General features: G+C 42.2%; 1 protein-coding gene across 1 annotated transcript; it reads right to left on the reverse strand.

Annotated features, from left to right (window-relative positions):
- Positions 1-1,230: 1,230 nt before the first annotated feature.
- On the reverse strand, positions 1,231-25,274 carry LOC122160491 (integrin subunit beta 3 binding protein). Its single transcript, XM_042819022.1, has 9 exons — positions 25,228-25,274; positions 22,553-22,595; positions 19,820-19,952; positions 16,565-16,628; positions 13,590-13,668; positions 12,402-12,495; positions 10,401-10,460; positions 3,823-3,921; positions 1,231-2,416 (listed from the first exon to the last, which is right to left on the reverse strand). The coding sequence occupies exons 1-8, from the start codon at positions 25,230-25,232 to the stop codon at positions 3,863-3,865; spliced, it is 537 nt and encodes a 178-aa protein (XP_042674956.1). The 5' UTR covers positions 25,233-25,274; the 3' UTR covers positions 1,231-2,416; positions 3,823-3,862.
- Between the last annotated feature and the right edge of the window lie 68 nt (positions 25,275-25,342).

The raw sequence follows: 25,342 nt of genomic DNA on the forward strand, positions 1-25,342 counted from the left end.
GCTGTTCCGTGTGCTTCCAACTGTGTGAGTTATGAACACTGTCAATGAAGTGTCTCCAAGCTGACTATTTCTTCAGTTTTTCCAGCTTTATTTGTTGTGGAAAAAATAATCTCAGCCAACATTTGACCCAGGGTAGCTAAGACAAAAGGCATTCCTGTACAGTAATTATAACTTAGAGGGGGGCAGTGCAGCTTATCTTCTTTCTTTACCTGTGCAGTAATAGTTTGCTGGAAAGCAACGAAACTGACATGTTTTCACAAGCATTTAGCATTTTTCTGAAGGAGTGTCTCCCAGCATGGCACACCAGATCTCTGCCACAATCCCTTCTTTCTTTTAGAACACGTAGGCTGAGCGAGCACCGATGTGTATTGGGATGCATACATAGGAATCTTTGTCTGCAGAGCTAAAGCACGCAGCATTCCCACAGCACAGCGTGCTGAGAGACTGCTGAAGCTTCAGGAGCTTTGAAGACCTGCTTCCACTGAAATCAAGTGTGAAACAGCAGATGAAGATGGAAGCAGAACAACTTCACGTTCTGACGAGCCTGTTCTCTTGTGTTCGTCACGAGATCGGGGCAGGGTCCTTCCCACCCGTATAAAAACATTAGTTTTGCGTGTATCTTTTTTCTTTGTCCTTGAGATGGCCTCCAGGGGTGATAAAGTGAGAGTCATCCGATCCACCTTGTGTGGAACTGGAAATGGTTCTTAACAGAGCCAGCTGTTTCGGAAAGGCAGAAGCCTGGTACAGGGAGAGGTCAAAGAAACAGTAACTGCTTAAATAGCCCAGGCATGTGCCAGGAGTATGTGCAGGAGCTTAGGGTGAAAACATTGTATTTCCCTAAAAATGGTTAAGCAACAACTGTCCTTGTGGTAGGGTGAGCTTTGTGTAAACCAGTTAAATTACTGCTGCAGCTGACTGTCCATCATCACCCCTACTGTTCCTCTGCAAAATAACTGTTCTCCTAAGACCTGCACAGAACAGCTTGCTGTAGATGGCGTTCAGTTCACTTGCAGGCCCTGTACAGATCAATGATTATTTAATTTTCAGCTACAAAGGTTACAGTCAGGTTATATAAACTATTACCATTTAGTCCCAACTATTTATTTTTCTGTTATCATGCGAACATTCAGCTGGTGAAGCCTGTGCACGTAGCAACAGCAAAAAGCAGCGCAGACAAATGAGTGACAATTAACTTCTCACATTGAACTGCACAGCAATTAAATGCAAAAGTAATTTTTATTTATTAAAAGTTCCAAAAGCTTCAGTACATCCACATTTGACTACATGTATATTTAAACACATATTGCAATGTTTCTTTCTCAGTGTTCTAAAAACTGGTTAGCAAGAAATGATGTTCAATTTTTTGTGTTTATATTGGACTTCACTCTGTTCATGAAATTTAAGGGAAAAAAAAAGTCATTCTGGGGAAGAAGTCATTCTATTGCACTCTCCCCACAAGAGAGGCTGCACCCAACTAATTCAGCAGTTCAATTTTGAGCACAGTGACCAAAGAGAAGATGTTCGATAAAAGCTTCTCTATATATCATTAAATACTGGAACCAAACTAAAATGGTGACCTAAAAAGAATGTCAACAGAGTGCTGTTGTAACAGGGGCCTTGACTCCAGTGCCTTTGTACAGTGGGTCAGCATTAGAGAAAGCATCTTTGTAGATGGCAAATTTATCCTGAAGTGGCAGCTATAGATGAGTAATTTGCCCGAGTATAAACAAATCACAGGGTCAGCAATCAGAACCATTCCTTGCATAATAGAGCTTCCTTTATCTTTTGGTCACCGTCATCATTATAGAAAGCTGTGTCACCTGTCAAATATTGTAGATTTTTAGGAAGTCTGTTGGAAACCCAGACACAGTCATTTAGATCGTGCTTTGCTGCCTTATTGCTGGGGAGATTAATTGAGCAGCCCCAGCAGGAAGCAGCCATTTCCTGGAGCACCATGCTTTGTGAAGCTGTCCGTTGCTCCCTGAAGGCGTGGGATCCAATGCTTCTCTTCTACAACATTTTCTCCTCAGCAGTTCTTGCAGGGGATGCTTGACTGCAACTTTTTTTTAAACCAGAGCAACGTAACTATTTTATATTTGCAGTAAGAACATACAGAAGAAAATAGTTAATATTCCATGCAGCAGTAAATCGAGATCAGCGTTCTGTACACACGCTGGGATAAAATAACCACAAAGAAATGTATTATTTACATTGAGATTATCTGGTTGTGCACATTGTTAAGTTTAAATAGATGCCAGAAATTTTATCTAGATGTGCACCTGCCCAGCACAGCGAGCAATGCCTAACTGGTATTTGCAGGGGAGATAGGCTTACAGTTGGTCCTTCTCTCCTTTTAAGTACAATCAAGCAGATGTAGAACTTTGGGTTGATGTGGAATGCATTTTTCACATAATGCCTGTGGGGAGATAAGGAATGACTAAAATAAATTGCAATTAGACAACATCATCATCATTCATATGATCTGCTCACAATTATAGTTCTGTCCTGTGTCCAGCAGCAGCCTCGCTGCTCAGAAAATAGATGCACACACATCCTAAGGCAATGCAGGCCAACAGATGGTCTCTGCTGAACTGCAGTAACGTTTGGAGTTTTAAGGAAATGCTATATTCCTATCTACAGAAAATACTTGAATAAATAATGGTGAAAGGATTGTTTAGCTATCACAGCCGTGTATCTGTAAGCATGAGAAAGCAAAGGGCTTCAGTGCATGAGCCTCACAGGGAGCTGGGCTCCACAGGGGGGGAGCTGGTTTGGAAGGAGGAAGAGTAGGGAATCGCAGGATAAGCAGCTGCTCGGTGCTGGGGTGGCAGCACCTTGTGGCCAAGCAAGGCTTGAAGCTTTTTTTAATTTTTCCTTCCAGTTAATGATGGTTATGAATACAATTTAACCTTCACTGAGAAGCAAAACATATCTATGACTTCACCCCCACACTAAATCAGTTGTACAGCTGGTAGAAACCGTACATCTGCTTCATATTCCTCAGTCACAACAACTCAGAGTGCTCCAGCTCTCCAAAAGCAGTGCTGTCCTTACAGCGCAAAGGGAAACGCGACAACCTGCGGGCGTTCTCCTCTCACAGACTGCTTTGGCTCACGGGGTTTATGAAACACACGAGCAGGCAGTTTTCCCATGCGTGGGTAACAGCCAGGGACAGACAAGGTCAGCCTCTAAGTGGGCTTTTCTCACAGCACCGCCACAAGGACAAGCAGCCAAAGGAGGAAGAATTTAGAAACCCTTAAATAGGACTCGAGGTGTCTGTTAGTGTGTTGTTTTATGCTTCCTGTTCTGGGACTGCTAAGAATGAACCATTCACAGGATGGGAGGAGGTGACCTGTCGTCTTGCAGAGGGCTTGTATGAATTTGCACATTCAGTGGCACCTCGGGATGCTCACATCCCACACTGTGATAAGTGAATGCAGGAGGTGCCTGGGGTCTCCATGCTGTTCCTCCCCCCTGTACCCCTGCTGCCTTGCTTGTCCTACTCCTGTGCATTTATCTTGGTGAGCTGTAAGGATTCACTTAAGGCAGCTCAGAAAATGTTATCTGCTGCAGTGCACACATTTTTGTACTTAGTTTACACGCATTACAGCTGAATTGCCACTCTGAGTATCCAGTTAGAGGCTGACAGCATTGGCAAGGAGAAATGCAACCAGGTGTTTTAGAGTGGGATTTTTTTTTTGTAGTTTCAATATGTCAACATTTCTCCCATCAAATCATCCCAGTTTTGATTGCAAGCCTGTATCATAGATCACTCTGCACATGTTTGCAAATAGCACGTCTCAGTCCTCAGGGTTACAGTACCTGTGTGCAGCAGCTGGCAAAGTTGCCCAGCAGACAGAGGCTACAGAGAGTCGAGGAGCAGCTGCAGGAAGGCAGAGCTGCTGGCTGGCTGGGCGTACTCTGTGGGGGAAGAAAATCAGTGTTTTGTGAGCAGAACAGTGTTTGTACAGAATTGGTGAAAATCACACAAATATGAGTTAAGTGAACTACTGCAATGGTTACAGAACTCTTTACTTCAGACGGTACATAAAAAATCTGTAAGGACCGAAGACATGTAAGGACCATAACGAGCTGTACCAAGGATTGCAGGAGAGGAACGGCCAGCCCTGAGTCCCTGAGGGGATGGCAAACAGCAGAACCTACCTGCGCCCTGCTGGCTGTGCCTCCCTCAGAGCAGCCAAGGGGCTGAGCAGGTGGCTGGGAGAAGGGCAGAGAGAACTCAGGGAATGGGAACATGAGGGGTAGGAAGCAGGTGCCTTTCTGGGTGGCTCTGCAGCAGATGATGAGCGCTGGGCTCTGCGCTGCGGCTGCTGACAGTTCACGCTGCGTTTTGGTTCTACCACCACAAAAGGGTGAGGACAGAATTCAGATTTATTTGCAATATATTCAACATACTGAGGACCGCAGGCATATTTATGGTGTATAAAGCTAAAAAGACTTCCTATGAGGAAAAGGGCTGCACAGAAGCCCACAAAGATGCATCAAAGCCAGTAAAGACACGGGTGATGGCAAGGACAGGTCTGATTCTCACCGTGCTATGGTTTCTCGGCTGCAGGTGGTGTGATGCAGCAGCCCTGCCTGCAGTTCCAGCTGAGGTGCCAGTGACGTTACGTGGAGCAGGCCACAAATCCTAAACTACATCTCTTAAGATTACTCCCAAAAAAACATCCAGCTCAACTTTGCCTCAGGTACAACTTCGCGGCATTATAGCTAAGAAACACCCTTTGCTTATACAAACTGTCATTAAAAAGTCCCACCAGCTATCAGTTAGAATAGGAAACTCTCCAATCCTGTATGACAAGCTGCCCAAGGAGGTTGTGGATGCCCCATCCTTGGAGGCATTCAAGGCCAAGCTGCTGTTCCTTGGCTTCTTTGTGCTAAATGCAGCTCATTCAGAAGCCTTGATGAGGCCTTTACTCGCTGACAGCAGCATTCACACTACACAGGATCTAAAGAATCCATCACCCAAGCAACCACACTGACACCAGCATGTCACTCTCAGAAGGTATCTTTAAAAAATGTAAGCTGCCCAGATTCATGGAAAACTTTGACTCTGCTTTTTGTTCTAGATGTATACAATGACAGCACGCTTCAATGAGCCATACTGATAGTAATGCTTATACAGATGGCATTTAGGTATTCAAAGAGTGAAAAAAAATATATTATTTACTTCCCAGGTGGACCAGACCAGTACAACGTTTGTCACAGCAGTTCTTTGGGTGAGCAGTGTATTTGGTGAGCTCACAAGTGTAATGTGTTGCTCAAAAAGCTCCTAAGCCCTTAACAACACCAACAAAACAACCCTTCCCTCTCGGTATTTTACAGGAAGAAGCCATATGTAAGCTCCAACGCATCCAAGCACAGATAGCAACATCAGCCAGACTTCCAGCTGAAAGTCTGCTGTGCCTGCAGGCAGGCAGGGCTCTGTGGAGGGTCAGGAGGACAGGTCAGCATTTCGGGGCGGCTCAGCACAGGGCAGCACCCCGATGGTCACCAGAAAGCCCGGCCTCAGAGCCAGCAGGCCGACCTCCCTGCCGCCTGCTGCCCCAACCTGCTACAGCATCAGCAGGGCACAATCCCAGGTTTCTTCTCCTACTTGCACTACTGTTCTTTCCCAAGTTTGGCTGCCCTAAAACATTTGCAGATCTAAAAAGGGGAAGAAAAAAAATGTCCACCTGTCAGGTGATATAAAACCAATCTCGTACTAAATGTGCCAGAATAATTTTTCTCCACCTCAACCACAGTTAAAACCGTCAGTCTATTCATTACTGTCTTTTTATAGTATTTTTATTTAATAAAACCTATTAAGACTACCATACAAATCTCTTTACTTATGCTTTTATCTTTTAACTGATCAATTTTTATATTGCTGACATCCCTTCTTCACCATTTGCTCATTTAAAAATTCATAGTATATGAGCTATGTCTCTGGAGAAAACGTCTATAAAATTTGTTACAGCTGGCAAATGTGTATGAGTCAGTGATAGCACATGACTAAATGCTTCACAGAAAATAAAATTTGTTTCTGTAGTAAGCAGAACTGTTTAAATGTTATTTATTTTTATGTTTCAAAGAAAATATATTGTGAAGTGCTGCATTGATTTAATACGCAACAATGTCTGTGTACACGCTGTACCAGGAAAATTTATGAAACCTTTGCACAACTCCTTTAATTGAATTTTCCAAATCTCTCACCACACACAAATAATCAATATCTTCTGCAGAGAAAACCAGTCAGAATTATTACAGTCTTTCTTTTCAATTTTGTTGTCATCAGCACATACAGAGCACCTGGATATTTGTAACGTCTGGGTAGCAAGTTATTTACACCTCTTAAACATATAATTGCTTCTAAGTGAGTCCAAACTAATGTTTCTTTTCTTTTTTATTTAAAATAATTATATTCATGGGAGAAAGCAGTATTTATTCTCACGCAGGAGTTGCTACGCGTAGCTGTTGGAAGTACAACGCTTTAATTTTTCATTAAACTTCATGCTCCAAAGTCTAGATCCGCTAGGATTGAAAATTAATGGCTATCGAGTCAGTAAAAAGGTACATAGGAAAATAGAGTGTAAACACGAGTGTGAAATTCATGAATAAATGTGGTGGACACCTACGTATAAAATGCAGGCTGACAGTTCTGTGCGTACATAACGGCGGGGCCTGCAGTCGTATGTCTCATGTGCATTTCTGTATCTGCCACCAAAGTTAATAGCTTAATATTTCATCTGCATTGCAGAAGATGTTAAATCATGGGAGAGCTTTGTAAATTGCCCCCTTCTATCCAAAAAGCTTATCAGGCAGCAAGCTCAGGCACTCCTTAAATCTCAGGCTGTTTCTGATGCTCCTCAGCTCCCGTCAGCTGGACGTGCCGGCAAACGCCGCGGTGCCGCGGTGCCATGGGAGCACGGCCAGCAGCCCCCTGCCTTTCAGCAGGGCTCCTTCAGTAGATGAAGCTGCCCGCCTGCACTGGGCAAACCACAAGCACTTTTCGGATAGCAGCCTAAGTTGGTTCCTGTTATCTCTTCTGAACTGCAAAGGTCTTTACGAAGTGAAGAAAGAGCTGCATGCACGGACTGAGAACACGTGCTGCCAGTGTGCCTGAGCAACAGGTTTTCATCCACAGACTGAAAATCAGCATACAACACTGCTCTCCTTAACGTGTGCTTTGGGGCAGGCTTACAATTGGTTTTGATTGCGAGTGCAGGAGGGCAGAATGATTTGTCTGCATGGGGAGAGTCGAAACACTTTATGATCAGACAGAGCAGGTGGGTCGGGCCGAGCCGTGGGCTGTGTGCACAGCACTGCTCTGCTTCGTGCAGTCCCACGTACAAACACACACCGCGGTACGACTGAAAGGCATAACTTGGATTTCACTGAAAGGATCCTCACCTAAGCTAAGAAACTTCTTTTCGTGTCATCATGAACAGCTTTTCCCGAACAGATTAAAGAACTGAAATCCAGAAATGGATTTATTCTCCTTCATTTGAAAATGAGGCAGAAATGCGTGGTAAGATGGATTTACTTTCACTCACTGCTACCCCCAGCAGCACAGACCCCACCTGTTTAGTTGCTTACACACAAAGACCCAACAGAAAGTCCAAACTCAAGCTGACATAAATTAGGATGAACTGTGGAATACTCAATTACTGCCATTCTGTTTTGAGAAGGAACCCTCCTCATTTTATTTTGCACTGTTTCCGAAATTGAACTGTGCTCTTTGTGATGTATACGTGGTTCTCTTGGACAAAGAGAAGTCCTACAGAAGCAGATCAGAAGGCAGAAGTGGCTAAGAAGTAAAAAAAGGAATGCCTCACTCCTATGGCTGTGATGTGATTTGTTTTGAGATGACTCTACCAGAAATCAGCAGGCTGCAGAACTCGCAGTTGGAAATACTTTCCTGAATGCCTGAGGATTCAGAGGCAACAGTGTCAAGTTCAGATCTGCACTGCGAGGCAGCCGACAGACAGAACTCTGAACCTCTTTGGAAGAGAATCCCTTAATACAGAAAGCCAAGTTTCCAGACAAGTCAAGATGAACCAGTTTAGACTTCCTGCACAAGAAAATGAACTTCAACAACAGGTCTCTCCATTTTATTGCCTTTCTATGTAGCCCAGGGAGTTTTAAATTAAAATTAGATTACCCAGCTGTATTTTAAGCCTAAAGCAAGGCGTTGTTTAGGAGAAAAAAACTTGCATCTCTGTGCTTTTCATAGAAATATTTGCAGCTAAGGCTCTTGGACTAACAAAGGTGTTTGCCTGCTCAATGACAGCACAGTCAAGGAGAGTTTTTGCATGAATTTGAGCAGATTAAACTGGCTGCAAAGAAAAACAGTCAGTCTTCTTCTTGCCTTGTGGCAAACAAGGTCCAAGTGCCACGCTTCATAGCTGCTCACAAAGGTCAGCGTTTCCACTGCCTTCTGTGCAAGGCACTGCAGTACTGGTACAAGCTGCAGCTCAGTACTACCTGCTCCCTAATCTCTGCAGTTGGCTTTCAGTGGTAATCTCAGTTGGGTTAGATCAAAACCCTTCCAGGTAACCCTGATCCAGTTTCTTGGAGAGCAGCCACTCATGTTTCAAAGAAGCAAACTTGAGGCCTTGCATTACAAGCAAATGAAAGTTAGGAATGTTTGGAACTGACCTTAGTGGGGATGATCACCTGTGGCACTGGGCTCGTCAGGGTGAACACAGACAAGAATAAAAGGGTTTTTATTTGACTATGAAGACACAGCCTGCAAATAGTTTTCCCATTTCCTTCCTACACAGCAAATATTTGATCTTCTCTAACACTCCTTTACTGTTTCTGCCTCAGACAGCAGAGTCACGGCCATGATTTATGTCACTGTTTATTTTTTTGGGTAACAGAAATTATTAATACCGTTTGTACAAACCATCTGAAATAGCTTTCCTTTGTAGAACATTATCTTCACTCCTCCAAACACTGAAGTGATTAGATTTTCCTTTAAAATATGCATATCACAACCTACACATTCATTCTCAACACACATAAAGCATGTTTTGGACTGCAGCATACTGACTAGATTTCATCTCTTGGCAGCTCTTTTACAGTTTGCTTATATTCTATTCAAAAACATTTTGTTTACTGTAAATGCTAGTCATGGACAAACAATGATGGCATTTTTTATGCTGGTCACACAGAATGATATACTGAGTCCTGCATAATGCTGCCCATTGAGCAAGGAATGTTTTGTATTAAGTTGTTTTAAGCAGAGGTTGTTTATGTAAAGTAAATAAATTTCATGCCTCACCATGTGATGATAATGTGACATTCCATCAGTATCAAGCCACAGAATAGTCACAGGTTTTAAATTTTGAGCGTAACTAATTACAAATAATTACAGAAAACCACATCCAAAATTAAAAGGCAAAGCATCTCCAAATGCTTTCCTTTTATCTCAAAACTATTGGCCTCTTCTACTTCTGCGTTTTTAAGACTGCAAATAAGAAATTATTCTTTACTAAAGCAAAACTGACATTTGAAACATCATCCAAATTGGTCACCTTGAGCTCATATTCTATTTCCCATCATGCTTTTCCCAAATACTTCATTCCTTCTCCAGTAAGACTGATGACTGGCGACTGTTCTACTTTTGTGGGCTACTTTTCTTACTGTGGGCTACTTTTCACACCAGCAGTCATTAAAGAGCAGGGCACGAGGGAAGCAGAGGCTGTGCTGATCTGCAGAGGCCCACAGAGCTCAGCACCAGCACTGCCTGTCAGTGGCTGTGCTCTTTTGAACAGGACAAGAGGAGTCTGAGCGTCCCCCCCCCCTTCCCTTAGCCAAGGCACTGAAGGGGCTGCGTGGGCCACGTGAGATCAAACGCCACCAACTTCAAATATTTTCACAGGCCTACTTATGAGGAAACCTAATAGCTGGGATTTCACAGTCCCCTGGAGTGTGCTAAGCACCTCCCAGTACTACAGGGCGATCAAGGCTCTGCTGCAGGCAGCGCGTTACTTGGCCTGTATCCTCCAAATAGGAGGAGAGAGAGGAGAGTGAGAGAACAAAGATCACTTGGATGCACGGAGGGCAGGGAAAGTCTCAAGGGCCTGAGTGCACTGAGTTCTGGATCGTGCCTCAAGTGCAGGGCTGTCAATGAGACACACTTCTATGGAGCAATACTCAGAACAACAAAATAGCTGAAAAGATGAGATCTCCATTTGAATAGTGCAAGAGTTCAGGCTGAGCTGCAAGTTCAGAAGAAATACATTTGATTACTGCCACTTTCATACGCTGAAATTATGCAACTTACTTCAGGAGGAAAGAACTGAGAAGGAATCAACTAAAAGGAATCATCAACACGCCTGTTATGTAGAAGTTACAACATTGGTTTGGTTTTGGTTTTTGTTTCTCAGTACCTTGGGCAGGAAGGTGTCCGTGGTTCCTTTTCAACAGCTGCAGTTCTTCTGCTTGGCTCACTAGTGAAGAGAGAAACCTAAAATCATAAATGATACCCCAGAGATTTCAAGGAAAACAATAGCAATGCTTTCTTATTCATTTGTGAAGCACTTGTATTTTCCTTCACGTGATCAATAAAAAGAAAAACCCCAGGTGTGTCTGTGGATTGCTAAAAAAAAATTGACAAAAGGAAGGTGAGAAGAACATAGTTTTGAAATGTGCTTACAGGCCTCGTATTACATTTTGTCCCCATTTTTATCTTCTACTGTTGACACAGGACTTTGTTCTAATCCAGAGAGTGGGGGAATGAGGATTCTTTCCCATTTTGGAGGCAACAGGAAGCTTGGGGAAACAGTGCACATAATAAAGTGCCAACAAGAGGTCTGACATCTCATTTGCAACCTTCTCCTGGGCTGGATGGTTGTACTGTCCTATCCACGTGTAGGGTAGTAATGTAAACATAGACTGTTTTCACAGAGCTTCATTTTGTGTAAGAAAGCCTCTGCTTATCTGCATGACAGTGGGAACGAGAACCCTGTATACAAATGCAAAATGAAATCTGAATGAGCATTGGAATACAAGGCAGGAAAGAAATGTTAATTTAAACAACAGTAGTGCTGGAATCGTGTGGTGCGTACATTCCACAGCTGGGGTGCACACACCTCATGCATTAGAGGAGTCTCAGCGATCTTTGGTCAGAAAAATCTGGTAGCTTCCAAGCGCAAACATAAGCAGCAGAGTCTGCCAGCTGATTTCTGCCCTCCTGCAGCGAGTTCCAGCATTAGGCTCTGCAGGTAACAGAGCACCCTGATGGGTTCTGGAATAATGTATACCAGCAAAACATCGCATTTGCTGCAGGATGCATGCTTATCATTTGCATGCTTATCATCTTTGAATGCGTGTCCCATGAGAGAACGCAGTGACTGCATATGTATACAATGTTTGCATTTCCTTGTCGGCTGGGAATGAAGTTGGGAGCTTAGTGCAAAAAGCCCAGAGGAGCAGAGCTGTACAGGTGAACCTTGGAGAAGCAGTCCCCAGGTAAATGCAGTGTTAGACACACAGCTGCATCATAAACATGCCGTGTGGGAACGGATGCTTTCATGCTGCTGTGAAAATTAAGGAGCAGAACTATTCCAAGGCAGAGAGATCGAGGCCTGAACAGCAACAGAACTCCTTGGTGCCTGGAGCTAGTTTGATCACTAGGGAAGGACCAGACCAGGCAGAGAGTTACTTTTTCCTTTGGATAACCGGCAGCGTTTTTTGGCTGTTACCTGTAAGTCAGCAATGAGTGATAAGGGTTGGGTGTGGCTTTGCTTTTTTCTTGCATTAAAATACTTTCCTAGGACATACTGGCTTTCTAACTGCAGAGGCTGCTGGGAACTGAAGTACAAACGCTCTTCCAGCTGCCGAGGATTCAGAAGTCCCAAAAACCTCTGGCTTGGAGTAAGGATAAAAGTTTCCTAAAACAAGAAAACCTTTGACTTTCTGAGTTCCTATGACGGATGTGCCATCGGTAAGGTGCCCCTCTCCCAGCACAATAAGCATCTGGTATGTCCATCATTTAAAGACAGATGAATAGCAATTTTTAAAGCCTGGAAACCTATATTCAGCCTAATCCTTCTAACAGGCAAACAAACAAAACAACTTCCTTCCAAAAAGAGAAGAAAGGCAACGCAATCAAAGTGCAAACGTTTAGGCTAATCACTAGCTAAGTGCCCACTAAGTAGCTCACTATTTACATGAGAAAAGCTGTTGCTCTTCCAAGTTTTTCCTCTCCACCTGCGGCTGGGTTAGAAGTGTGTGTCTTTGGGGATGCCTTTCTTTCATGTCCCCATTGGCTGCACAGGGACCTTTAAGGTGTGTTTGCTCTGACCAAAGAATTCACGCGGCAGAGGCCCGCAGTGCAACACTCCATTCTAACACAGCGCTGTATAAATACTGTCGAAAATCCTTCTTACTTAGCGCTTGGGTTTTCTGCACTTCAGCGCTCAAGGCGCAAGACGAGTCGGAGACACCGATGATATTTTCCAGCTCTCTGCTGCCCTCTAAAGCCTGGAAAAAAACAGAATCACAGATCGTTAAATCTCACTCCCAAACGACACAGCTTGTAACAAATTTCGAAAAGAAAGAACTTTAGGGATACTTTTCTCAACGCTACACGAGATTTTCTCTTACAGAGCGAGCGGGATGACGCAGTTTCAGGGCTAAGAACATGTGTTACTTTTGAAAACGGCATTCAGGTGCCTTCGGAAGAGTTGCTTAAAAATCTCCTGTTATTTACGCTTCATTCAGAAGTCTTCAGCTGTTTAAACAGATTAACACTTGATCCCCAGGAAAGCAATCTCGGAGCATGTACAAGCTTGCTCTAATATGTTAGGAAAAGAGAAATCTGCAAGCATTTACCGATCTATGGGAATACTGAATAATCCCCATGGTAGATCCGGGAGTATACAGTGGCAAATGAGAAACACAAAGGTTTCCTAAACAAACATTTCCACTATAAGACTTCCAATTATTAACTATGCTGGTTTCATTGTTTTTTTTTTTTCCCCTGTGAACAAAATGCTGTCGGCCACACATAAATGAAAATAAATGATGAAATGCTCTCCGTATGCTGAACTGTTTCAAGAACATTGATATTCGGCAGCTAACCTTGTTCTAAATGTATTCGAGAAAAGAAAGCTGAGCAAACCAGAAGAATTATTTGCATTTTAGCATGTATTAAGCAGACTCTATTAAATGATGATACATTAGAGGTAAATTAAATAGTACAATCACTTCAACACAAAGGGATATTAAATCTTCAAGGACATATAAATCTGCACAGTAATAATTCACACTGCTAGTTATAAATAGTAGTTGGTAACTACTTCATATGCTTCCATTCATGTACAAAATGAGGAGAGAGATGCATTTTAAGTAGCTTGCTTGGAAAAGCAACTTCTAATTCAAAAATAGGTATCTATTAAGTTGCCTTATGTGTGTGTGTGTTCTCTGTACTTCCAGGCCAACTCTGCTTGGGTTCCAGTATTTTACTTGTTTCCCTGTTCCCTTAAACTCAAATGCTGCATTGAAAGCTTTCATTCTTATTTCAAATTCCATGCTAAAAGCTGATGAAGAAATAATTAAATCGATGTAAATCAGACCTGTAGGCTTGTCAGGTTTTCTCTTGCTTTCAGAATTCTCACCAATGATCTTTTCACGTTGGACTGCAAGGCTGCAAACCTGCACGTGAAGGTGAAACAATTGCTGTTAGCCACAAGGCACTGCAAAAAAACAGCGTTTACAGTGTATCCAACAGCTCCTCAACGTTGTAACAGCATGGATGGGAATAACCTGTGAACCAGCAGCCCACCAAACCCCCCTGTGCCGCACAGCATCAAATGCAGCTTTAAATATCTGTGTGGGAAGTGCCAACCAGATGTATCTTAATTTCAAGCATAGAAACCCAGGTTCAGTAATCAGGATTTCCTTCCAGTCACACAGGATGGCAAACAGGAATGTGACTTGCTGGTACCACATCTATTACCCACAAACACACTTTATTGCCAGTGGAAATACCAGCCTTGGTGATCTGTACAGGAAATTAAGATCACACGCCATCAGATTAGATCTAACCATCAGATTAGATCTAACTTCAGACCTCAGTGAGTGATTGAGGATTTGCACTGAGTCTTCCTTAAAAAGAAGTCCCACCATGGAGGGTCAGGCAAGGCTCCCCTGCAACGCACACAAATCAAGAGAGGCAACAGGAATCATCTACCTGCTGCTTCTCCCCATAGAAGGGAGAATCACACTCACAAAACCCCCCAAATCCAGTATTTAGAAAGCAAGAAAGTGTATGGAAGCTCACATAAATAGCAGTGTGTAGGTGTTGATTTTCAATGTGTTTTACTGGCATGTTCCTAACTGCTTGTCTTTCAAACACTTGCCTTTTTTTAATTAAAAAAAAGAGCATACTGAATTATGGAGTGCCAACATTTAAATGTTAAGGAATACCATGATTGCATAAATCCTCCTGCAAGCTCAAGGTTACTGACACTGTGAAATGAGTCTGAGTGTTGACCAAGGGATTTACTGGTTCACCAAGACTAAAATGAAAGCTCAGATCCACACAGACCACCATCCCAAAGCAAAGCAAACAGCCCTTGTACTGGAGTCTGCAGCTTTCCGGTGCTGTAACTGCAAGATGTTTTTATCTTGCATTTTAAGTATTTCTGTTTTACACCCCAGCATACCACCAGACAGTGCTGCTGCCTGCCAGGCTTCACCACTAAGAAGATGCTTCCTGTCCTGCAAGGAAGGAATTTCAACCTGATGGTGGGGGAAGTTTCCATTACAAGACAAACAGAAAAGCAGCACATCAGCACCACAACTGGAATATGATGAGAGATGTTACAACTTTAAGTTGATGAGAGATGAGAGAGTTACAACTTTAAGTGCAGGATTAATTATTTGAACAAATGTCACGGATATTATTAATAAAAAGCAATGGATGCATTAGTGGATGTAGTTCTGAGGTAATTTTTATCTGTGATACAAATAATTAGTACAAACGACAGCAGAATAACAGATACTTGAGCATATGATGGAAGTAGCACATGCAGGTACAAAAGCCCAACCCTCTAATGCCAGCTTGCCAACTAGCCTGCAGAAATTCCACTCTAGCAAGGTGATTCTTCCAGTGCCACCCATTGCAGCACAGCACTTGCACTCTGCCTCCAGTTTCAAAGGGACTTAAGGTAAAGGAACACAAGGAAAGAACACAGAAGTGTGCTGACAAAGCAATGTGTGGCAATAGAGGCTGCCTTATGTTGGGAGGTAAGTTCTCAACGAGGACAAACTGCAATAGCAGGAAATTCACCTCAAGTATTTTGAAGAGAAATCTTCCTGACCTACAGACATGAGAATCTACATAACAACTGGATGCCCAGAACTGGGCCTGAATCAAATACGGGAGAGTCACAATACACAGAATGAGAATAAAGCAGATCAAGTTGTAGAGGAGAGATGAAGACATGGAATGACCACACTGATGCTGAGCTGTGAATGAGACTTTCATTAGGAGATACCAAAGATGGACGTCGAGGACATCAGAGGACCAGCTGCTGGATCACCAGCTGAGCAGGCAGAATAACACAGAAGGTAAGATTAAAAGAACAACAGTGCAGTCCTGGTGAAGGCAATTTTGGTCAAGTTCAAATAGCGGAGAAGGTCATGGGAATATTGAGGATAATGTGTTTATTGGATCACTTCCCAAGAATTTGGAAGGCGTCCTCAATACAATCCAACACACAGAGATTCACAGGAAGATGACCAAGTTGTATCACAGTACAAACAAATATTTGCTTTGCCCAGCTCTTTGGGACGGGTGTGATTGTTTGGTACACAAATAACACATGCCACACTCACATGGCACCTCGCTGCTGCAGAAAAAAACCCAGTCCACATTTCAGCTGAAATTTGGCAATGTTACAAACAATTCAGTGTTTCTCATAACAGAAAAGACTGAGCAATGCTAACAACAGGAGACACCGACAGCCTCACCTGGAGCAAGTGTTTGTCATTTCTCCTTCCTCACACCTGTCAAGCTTAGGAAAGCACTTTCATCAGATACCTTGCCCAAAACATTTATCAGTGTCTTAGTAAACGTGGACTGCTCCAAGTCCAAGAGTCTGAAGATTATGGCTTAAAATAAGATTGTGGCAGCAAATACAAGAATTGTAAAAGATTCTGCCATGCATCTTTATCTGTGATCAGATCTTAACTGAAAAGCGTCCCAAGGTTATTTTACCTCCATCTTTGGACTCCAAAAATAAGGCATGTTTTCAGCAGAGCCTGGATAGGCAAAGCACACTTTTGTACAGACAGCTTAATTGTGCTGCCTCATGATGTAGTACCATGGACATGACTGCTGTTACAGGCAGTGCCACGTGCCTCATGCTGCCACTGAGACAGAACTGTTGCACTGCAAACCCTGCATTAACCCGTCCCCATAGCCCTCCCATTCAGTACCTTCAAACATCCAACCCTGAGCAATTGCAAATATTAAAAACAATCACTATTCATTTAATTTGGTATGAAATGTGAATCCTGCCCACAAAGCACTTTTCACACTTACGCATCCTTCACTGTTTGAGGCTGCCCTCTTCTGGATAATCTGCTTTCTGAAGTAGTTTCACCTCCTAGGAGGTTTACAAGAAAGGGAAAAAAACAACAATGAGAAAAATAAAATATTAACCTTCTGAAGCACAGGAAAAAGTGTTAATCTGAACAGTGGCTGCTGAATGATCTTTCAGGCAGATTGGGTTTCAATTATGAAACAGGGCAGGTTCCTTAGTAATGAAACACCCCAGCTTGACTATAAATTGTTCTTTCATAATTCGACCTCTCATCAGTTCACATGACATTTATATTTGTGGAAATCTTGGGATTATCATATTGACAGCTGTAAGTCTGTGTAATTCTGACTTAGTTTCTTTGTTCCACGTGTAAGTTTTTTCTATTATCTGCCTAAATACAGCACAAAGCTTTACCATGAAATACCATAATAACTGAGCAATGAAACCCTCACTTTCCTTTAATAAGAAATGCTTGGCCCCCAGCTCCATCTGGTAAACAACTACAAGGAAATAAGGTGCAAATTATTTCCAAGGGCTCTGACATCCTGTATTGACAGTAGAATGCTCTGGCTTGTCAAATGATGGGGCACGAAAAATCCTACCCCACTGCCATTGCTCTGCATGTCGAGTCCTATTTCTGTATTTCAGCACTGCCTTGTTTTGTAGGGGAACAGGAGTAGGTTATTGCCACAACAATAAAGCCCATGGCTTTATTAACAAAACCTCAACTAACACCAGATTTACAAGTGATATCTGTTCAAACAGCACAACACTTCAAATGTGTCTTTTCAGAAGGAAAAGAGAAATAGTGGGTTTAAAAGGACAACTTGTAACCGTGATATAAGAGGAAGCCTGCCCCACCATCCTGCAGCCATATGAATATGGGGGTAGAAAGGGATGCTAGTACTAAATAACTGAATAATGATCCACCTCAGTGTCAGCTACGATCTTGTGATCAGTCTTTTCATAAAGAATTTTTCCTCATGATGGTATTTATTAACCGCATGGAAATACGGTGTGCATTCACCTTTCCATTGGCATCCTAATAGACGTCCATTTTAGTACGAGACATTTTGCTCCATTTTTCCTTCTATCTAAGATACAAGGCATGTAATGCAAATGCAGAGCTGCTGAAAAGCTTTAGCACTTGTGACAGAGTCAGACAGTGTACTACAAGGTGCTGAGTGGCAGAAAGGCACCTGACTGAAACTAAACAAAGGAGTCGTTAAAGCCGGAAATCGGATGTAGGGAATATCCAAGAGAACATATATAAAGAGCCACAGTATTTTTAATTTTGTATTTGACTGCTACCATCATAAACGATTGAAAGGTGTCTGCAAAGCTAAGGTTTAAAAGTACATGCAGATATCTGCATGGGAACCACGAGATCACAGCCTGAACCAGTGACTGAGCACCTGGTGAAGGAGCGTGGCCAGCCCTGGGAGCACAGGTGTGAGCAATTCGCCTGTGCAGCCCTGGGTCCACCTCTCCCTAAGCTCATTTAAGGGCTGGCAAGTGGAAGAGAAGCATCTCTACTTGGAGATCGTGTCATCTGGAGTTCAGTGAGCCCCAATCCTTGGAAAGGGGTAAGCAATTCTTTCTTTATCCTGAAATGGTGAACTCTACTTGTCTTGGCTGATCTGCAACTGGTTAACAGCAACTTGTATCTGTTTCTGCCTATCCTTACAATATCCAGTCGGGTTGGAGGATACTTTGATGCTGTACAGGCAGCCATGAAACAAAAAGGGGCATTTCATTTAGGAAAAAAAAGTAGAAGGCTGGGTTGTATATATTTATTTTTCTCAGAACTGTTGTTGAGATGTGACTGTGCTAATAAAAGAAACTGCTCTGAGTGCCTGCAGTGGATGGGGCATGGATTGTTCTAACTTGATTCTTTCCTTCAGAATACAAAGAATCTTCATTTGGTGGCCATTAACTACTAGGCTTCATGTGCTGGCACTGCACTTGAATCTAATTCCTTGCTGTTATATTCTGGGTAAGAATGTAGGATGCCACATCCTGACAAGATGAGTCAGGAAGTATGTACCTGCACTGCAAACATCAACCTAGTTTTCAGCAGGCCACATGCTGCAACTGCATGTAGCTGCATCTTGTGAAGATGTGAGATACAGAATGGAATCATAATGTTTTCCCTAAAACATTCCTTCAAAAAAAATCTTTCTAGGGGCTGAACTTCAAACAGGTTTATTCTGTTCTGCTCAGAATATTTCTGCTCATCATAAATGTTGGTGAAGCCTTGATTACTGCCCGTAAATCCCAAACTATATGGGGCATCGAAAGCTCTTTAACCCAACAAAAAGACTTAACAAGTATTGATGGCTAAACTAAAGCCATACAAATTCAAAATCAGCCCTGAGACTTTTATTTAATAACAAAGGTAACTGAACAAGGAATGTGATAACAGGAGAAGCGATTTAATATATATTTGAAGCCTTCAGAGTGAGACAACCATCTCTGGGAGCTGAACTAGCATCTAGAGTGCTCAGCCAGAGATCGACCTCACTGCACTGAAGGATGTGGGTTCAAGCCCTGTTTTGGCAACCAGCTCCTGCAAGGTGAGTTGGAACCAAATGACTTACATTCCCTTCTAACCCTGCTGCTACGTGATTTTTATAGAACTTGTAATGCAAGGAAACAAAAGCTCTTGGGTTTTATGTGGGAAAGATAAGTATCATTGTATTACTGCTTTGATAAGTAACACTAGGTGAGTTAGTGGTTTCTCTACTCTTAAAACCTACGACATCCATACAAGCAGGTTATTCTACTGAAAATACACTTCATAGTTTGTCTGCATCAAGAGTTGTCTGTGGAGATATGTCTTAAAATGAAATGGAAATGATATAATTATAAAAGAGCACACTTTCTGAGAGCTCCTGACAGTCAGAGCTGTGTTAGCTTAACTAAAATCTGCCTCACTCTGAATAACTATGTTAAAAATTACATAGAAGGAAGCAAAGGAGGGTTAGACTAACTCAACTTCTCTTTTACACTTGATCTAATAACATGTACATCACTTCTTCAATTCTGAGACTTCCTCTATGAATATGGAAATTCAGTATGTATGCAGGAATTTGTTTTACTGCCGTGAACAAATTAATCTGTTCCTCCATCTGAAACTGGGAAGCTTAAGACAAAAAAAGAAAGCAAACATACTGCATGAGACACACAAATCACTAAATCAAGGCAATAGCCAGAAAAATGTTGCAGTAAGAAAGGCAAGATGTTCAACTCACCATGAGATAAGCCGTTCCTGAGATCCTCTGCATTATGACTCGAGGGAGATGAGAATGGACTTATCTGGCGTGTTCCTGTTGTTGGTGAGTAGTTCCCCTGCTGCTGCTTGGCTGAAGGGCTTGCTTCAACTGGCTAAAATGTAGTAGAAGACAAACAAAGGAATCTGGATCAATATTGGCTAAAGACAGAGGAGTTCCTATATCCACCTGAAGCCACAAAAGTTACAAAATTTTCATCTGTAAACTAAATGCATCCTGGCCTCTGCTTGTCTTATCGGCAGCGCTGCATATTGCATCCCAATCAGTCAGAGCCTCTCTGAAACCTATTTGATGAGAGAGATTTCTAAGTAATTCCAAGCTTTATGTACTCTCCCTCATGGGAAGCCTCTCATGTGTGCACACATCAATTTTAGCCGCCTTGTTTTCATTAAAAAAAAAAAAGTACATAGCTTCCAAAGATTCAGATACTCTGGCATACATATGTACATACTTGTATTATTTAACCAACAGTCAAAAACTGGTGTTATCCTACTGAGAACTTCAGGCATATGGATATTTTTAGTTCTGTTAAAAGACAGTGATTTCGGCTAATTAAAAACTAAACACAGAAGTCATTAAAAGAGTCCATTAAAACCAAAACTCTGGCTTAGAATTTCAATACATTTCATGATACAGAAGTAGCAATTTAATGGTGTACAGGAATTTTGCAGAGAAGTCTCCATTTCTGAACTATAACCTGGGGTGCAGTTTGTTCTCTAGATTGCAACTCTGAGAAACTGGGATTTCCCTGCACTACCAGTACTAAGAATAAAACAAGTTTGTTGACACACAGAGGGTTGGCAAGAACTTTCTTCCAGTTAAGAAATCTAGCAGCTTAACATGATGCCATCAGTGACAGACAAGAAGGAAACATGCAGAGAAATAGAAACATATGTAGCTTGAGACTCTACTTGTATCAGCTGCATCTCACGCTCTTTGGAATCACTGGTGAAGTGACTCAGGGATTTTTGCATAACTATTAGGCAATGTGCACAGCACCTGACAGTGCCTCACTGCTATGTAACCAGTGATTCAGTGAGCAAACAGAAGGGCAGGAATGCACACCACGCAGCACGGCAGAAAACAAAGCTTCTGATACAGCTTTCCTGTCCTTGCCTCGCTCCCGTGTCAAGGAGGCAGTCAGCAGGTATGTCCACCTGTCCACCACTGCTTCCAAATGAGATCAGCCACCTCCAAAAGTGGGCAGTGCATACAATGCATGAGTGATTTCACTCTATTGACATCATATTGACATCATGCAGGCAATAAGGGGTATTTTTAGATGAAGCCATTTTTTCCATTCCCTCCCAATATTTTCTCATGGGTTTAAAGAAGAAACAGCAGGGAAACAGTGATGCTGATGGTTTATTTAATTTTTCCTTCCTCTTGGAATCATGGTACTGTCAAAACAAAATGCACCGAGAAAGAGAATGAGCGATTTATTCCGTTCTTGTTACGTCTCCAGACCCTTGGAGGTTGAGGAACAAATTGATTTGTCTCTATTTCTGCAACTGAAGCAAGGAAAGGAGTGACTCAACACCTTCCAAACAAGCAGCATTTTCCAGCAGGTTGAGCCCTGTTCTGCACACAAAACTTGCCTTTAAAGCAGTGAAGGAACTGTGTGTAACTTCAGCTGGGCCACTCATGTACAGAAACACTGCTACACCCCAATAAGCAGATGCAGAATTACAGTCACAGCTGCATTCTGAGCAGAACAAGTTGGATAATGGGATGCTAAGCTGCTAATTAAATTGCTAATGATTTATTTTTAATGCTATTGCAGAATTTTGCCATCTTTCTTTCAGCAACAACAACAGAAAAAAATCCTGTAAGTCTTAAAAATTGTGTAACTGTGTTTTGCTAACAGTGAGACCTCTGAGTACGAGCTGCATGTGAGCAGTTGTCTTGAGAAGGACACCGATGTGGAGATTTACTGGGAGCTCATTTACTGACCAGCTATTTCTCCTAACTTCATGTACTTTCATACATTTTTCCTTCATTTAAATGCTCACAAAGACCCCTGTATGGTGTCTGCAGCAACACCCACTGTTGGTAGAAGCAGATAATAAACTGACATATGTCATGGTGTGCTGCTATAGCTGCATTTACAAAAAGTAATAGCAACAGTACAATTTTATTTTTATTGTGATAACTGTGGTGAAATTTACTGCAGTGTAAGTACTTTATTGTTTCATTATGCCAGATTAGCTGAGGGAGGTAATTATAGCCTTGACATGAAAATGCCTTTAATGTTTTCATTTCAATTCTGCAGTTTGTAATATGCAGATTACAGCATTATCATAATTCCATATTGTTACCTGTACAATTACCTGGCAGAACATTTGCTTCAGGATAACGGAGCTAATTTCTAATGAATGACTTCACCAAGTAGCTGAACTCATCCAGCTCTTGGGTAAATAGTGAGGGTAAATAACAAGAGCCTATTGCTCTTGTTATGTTCAAGTATTTGTGCAGGTACACATTCCTTAAGGCCAGGCAGTTGTAGGACAAATGGAACACTACCAATTATGTACTCGCATCTCATCAGTAATTGAGTGCCTTCTTGTGAATTTTCCAGACAGGCACCAATCTGTAATATTCATTAACTAATGAGATACTGTGTTTATGTACAAATACATGTATACAACCTACACACACATATCTGACATTATTTCATACACCAAAAATACTTACATTATGTTTCTTAACACTGTCCAACTTCAGCGACCTCTTAGCTCTGCACAATGAAAATACAGGCAAGTTTTACGGTCGTCAACGCACAAAGCTTCCAGGCAGTAAGGTTTATCATCTCTAATTTCAGTGACATTTACCTTTCTTGTATATGGAACTTTTTTTTTTTATGCTACACAAGAAAAATATGATCTCAACCAAAGCAAATATATTAAGTAATTAAAATACACTGTACAAAAACATCGCTTGTTTAGAAAGATTAAATGTTTCCATAGGAAAATCCAATTCTCCACTTTCATACTAGAGATAAAAATCAAGGCACTGAGGTGAATTTCACAGGATGCCAAATATACACTTGTCCCCTAAAAGCCATAAACAATGAAAAAATGCAAAAGCATTATTATTTACATACCTTCTGAGCAAGGGTTGAAATCATTTTTCCTTTAGTAGAATTATTAGGCATTTAAAACGCAGGTACAGCCAAGGTGAAAAAAGTGGTTCTTCCCATCATTTTAGCTCTTAACATGATTCAGTGCTACCAGACTATGACTTAACTGGGGAACAGATGCTCTATGTCTTTACAGGTCCCCAAACCATAAGAAACTATTTTCTAGTCTTCTCCACTATACTGATTCAGGAGCACGCCAAGCTCTCTCTGCAAAATCTGCTCTGCTGAACTGGATGCCCAGCTGTTAATGGCAATGCTAGGAGAGGAAAGCTGAATATTTATAATACTTTATATCGTACAGCTGTCTTCTAAAGAGCAGTCATCAAAATTTTATTGAATGCAGACTAAATGCTCAAAGGAAAGAAAGGTCAACATAAATTAAGACTATTTTTCCCAGAGACAACTGAAACTTTTAAAGTACATTCTTAAATCTTAATGGTTTAAAGCATTACATAAAACAATGAAGAAAAAAATGTAAAATCTTTGTAAGAACAGTCCCCAAGGAATATATACTATATCAATTTAAAGAAGATTTAGAAATGCATTACATTTCAAGACCTTAGCACAGTTTTTATCTTGGGAAAGAACGTACTGTAAGGAATTAAGATGACCTCATTCCAAACAGATCCTCTTTTAATTTCTGGTACCACTCCAAAATAGCAAATTTAAGTGCTGGAAAAATTGAATGAAAAAACATCTATGAAATATAACTCAGGTGAGGGTCTTTTATGTGTATGAGATTATAATGATCTCTATTACAAAGAGGAAAAGAGGAGTATTCTGTCTTTTAAAAAGCCAAATAAACAGGTAACACATTTAAAACAGTGACTGAAACTCTTGCCAAAGGGCAGTCAAAGCTGTAGCAGTTTGATGAAATTCTTTACAATGTATTTCTTTATTTAATACCAACCCACGTTGCTTAAGGAATACAGACTCCATTACATCTTCTGCTTTGGTGGCAGCAGGGAAACATATTTAATAATAGGCCTACTCTGAAAGGCTGCTCTAGGGACCGACGCATTTGCATGTTACGCTAAGGCATGTTATGATGGAAGTTTTTATGACAGACTTCCAAAAGAGCTGGAAGCCAAAGTAAAGGAGAATCTAGGCCCGACATCGCTGCAGGAAGGAGATAAATGAGAAACTATGTGAAAATCATGCTAAATTATAAATTGGAAAATTTCTTAGGGAGAAAGCTGTGGACCGGTGGAGACTGCGTTATTTAAAGCCTGTCAAATATTGTGTACAGCAATAGAGGTGACGACAGTCCCAATTGCCCTCTACTGACTTGCAAAACCCTGCGAACACCCAAAGCCACGATGCTGAAGCAGCAGCCCCAATCTGGACAAGCACTTCTGCTGCAAGGAGCCGTAGGGGGCAGCTTTGGCCGCAGCAGGTCGGCTTAGCCCTGCTTGTCCCAAGGTCAGATCCTGTGCTACTCAGCAGCCCGGTTTGCCTGTGGGCTTCTTTGTAGAGATTGTCTCCCTGATTCTATAATGGGAAAAGTAAAAAAGAGCTCCTGGCATCTGCTGTCTGCTCAGAACAAGTTAAAATTTGTGCTTAATCTATGTGGACTCCTTGGCTGGGCTCACAGAAATAAAACTGATCCAAGTTCAGTTTGGTTTATCTTTTTTATATGACTGGAAAAGCCTTGCTGTGGCTCTGGATGAGAACCCAGTGTCAGCTTTGAACAAGAACGGGAGGCAGAAAGATAACGCATGTGAGATCATGATACCAATAGCTTATTTACCTCTGCTTCCTACACTCAGATCGGTTCAAAATCACATAATGGCATTTATTTTACTCTGTATGGTTCAGGAAATATGATGGCATATCTTTATAGCTAGCAAGGAACGCGTTGCTCACGTTTCTCAGGTTAAAGCTGTGTATTACCACTAGTGTATTGATAATCTACCTTTCCCGGTCGTATTTTCAGTTTCTCACTAATATCCTGTGACTTTTACTCGCTCGCTTTGGATTTTGGGTCCCTTCCAACCCAAGCGGTTCTACGGTGCTAAGATTCTTTCGTTAAAAATACCCTCGGGATACAGCAGCCCGCTGTGAGGCCGTTTCAGCCGGCTCCCTCCCGCGCCCTCCTCAAGACAGAGCTCAGAACCGAACCCGCCCTTCTCCGCACAGCGCCTGCCGCCCGCCCGCCTTTCTCCTCAGCGCGCCCCCCGCCAACGGCCGCCCTCAGGGTGGGCAATGGCGCCCGCGCGCCGCTACGTACGACATCGCGGCGGTTCGAACGGCTCCCGCCGCCTCGCGCGTCCCCGCCCAGCGCCGTGCAGCAGCCTAAGGCCGCCGGCTGGAAACGGCGCCGATGGGGCGGGGCGGTGGAGCCG

The sequence above is a fragment of the Centrocercus urophasianus genome, unplaced genomic scaffold, assembly GCF_019232065.1.
Source record: "Centrocercus urophasianus isolate 14NV4802_14NV808 unplaced genomic scaffold, USGS_Curo_1.0 seq_18, whole genome shotgun sequence".
NCBI lineage: Eukaryota > Metazoa > Chordata > Aves > Galliformes > Phasianidae > Centrocercus > Centrocercus urophasianus.

Bases quoted from the DNA above. Each gene is read 5' to 3' on its own strand.
- LOC122160491 (XM_042819022.1), bottom strand. The intron at 16,629-19,819 runs GTGAGTTGAACA...TAAACCTCCTAG, and splicing joins CAGGAACGGCTTATCTCATG to GAGGTGAAACTACTTCAGAA. The intron at 13,669-16,564 runs GTAAGTGTGAAA...CTTCACGTGCAG, and splicing joins CCTCAAACAGTGAAGGATGC to GTTTGCAGCCTTGCAGTCCA.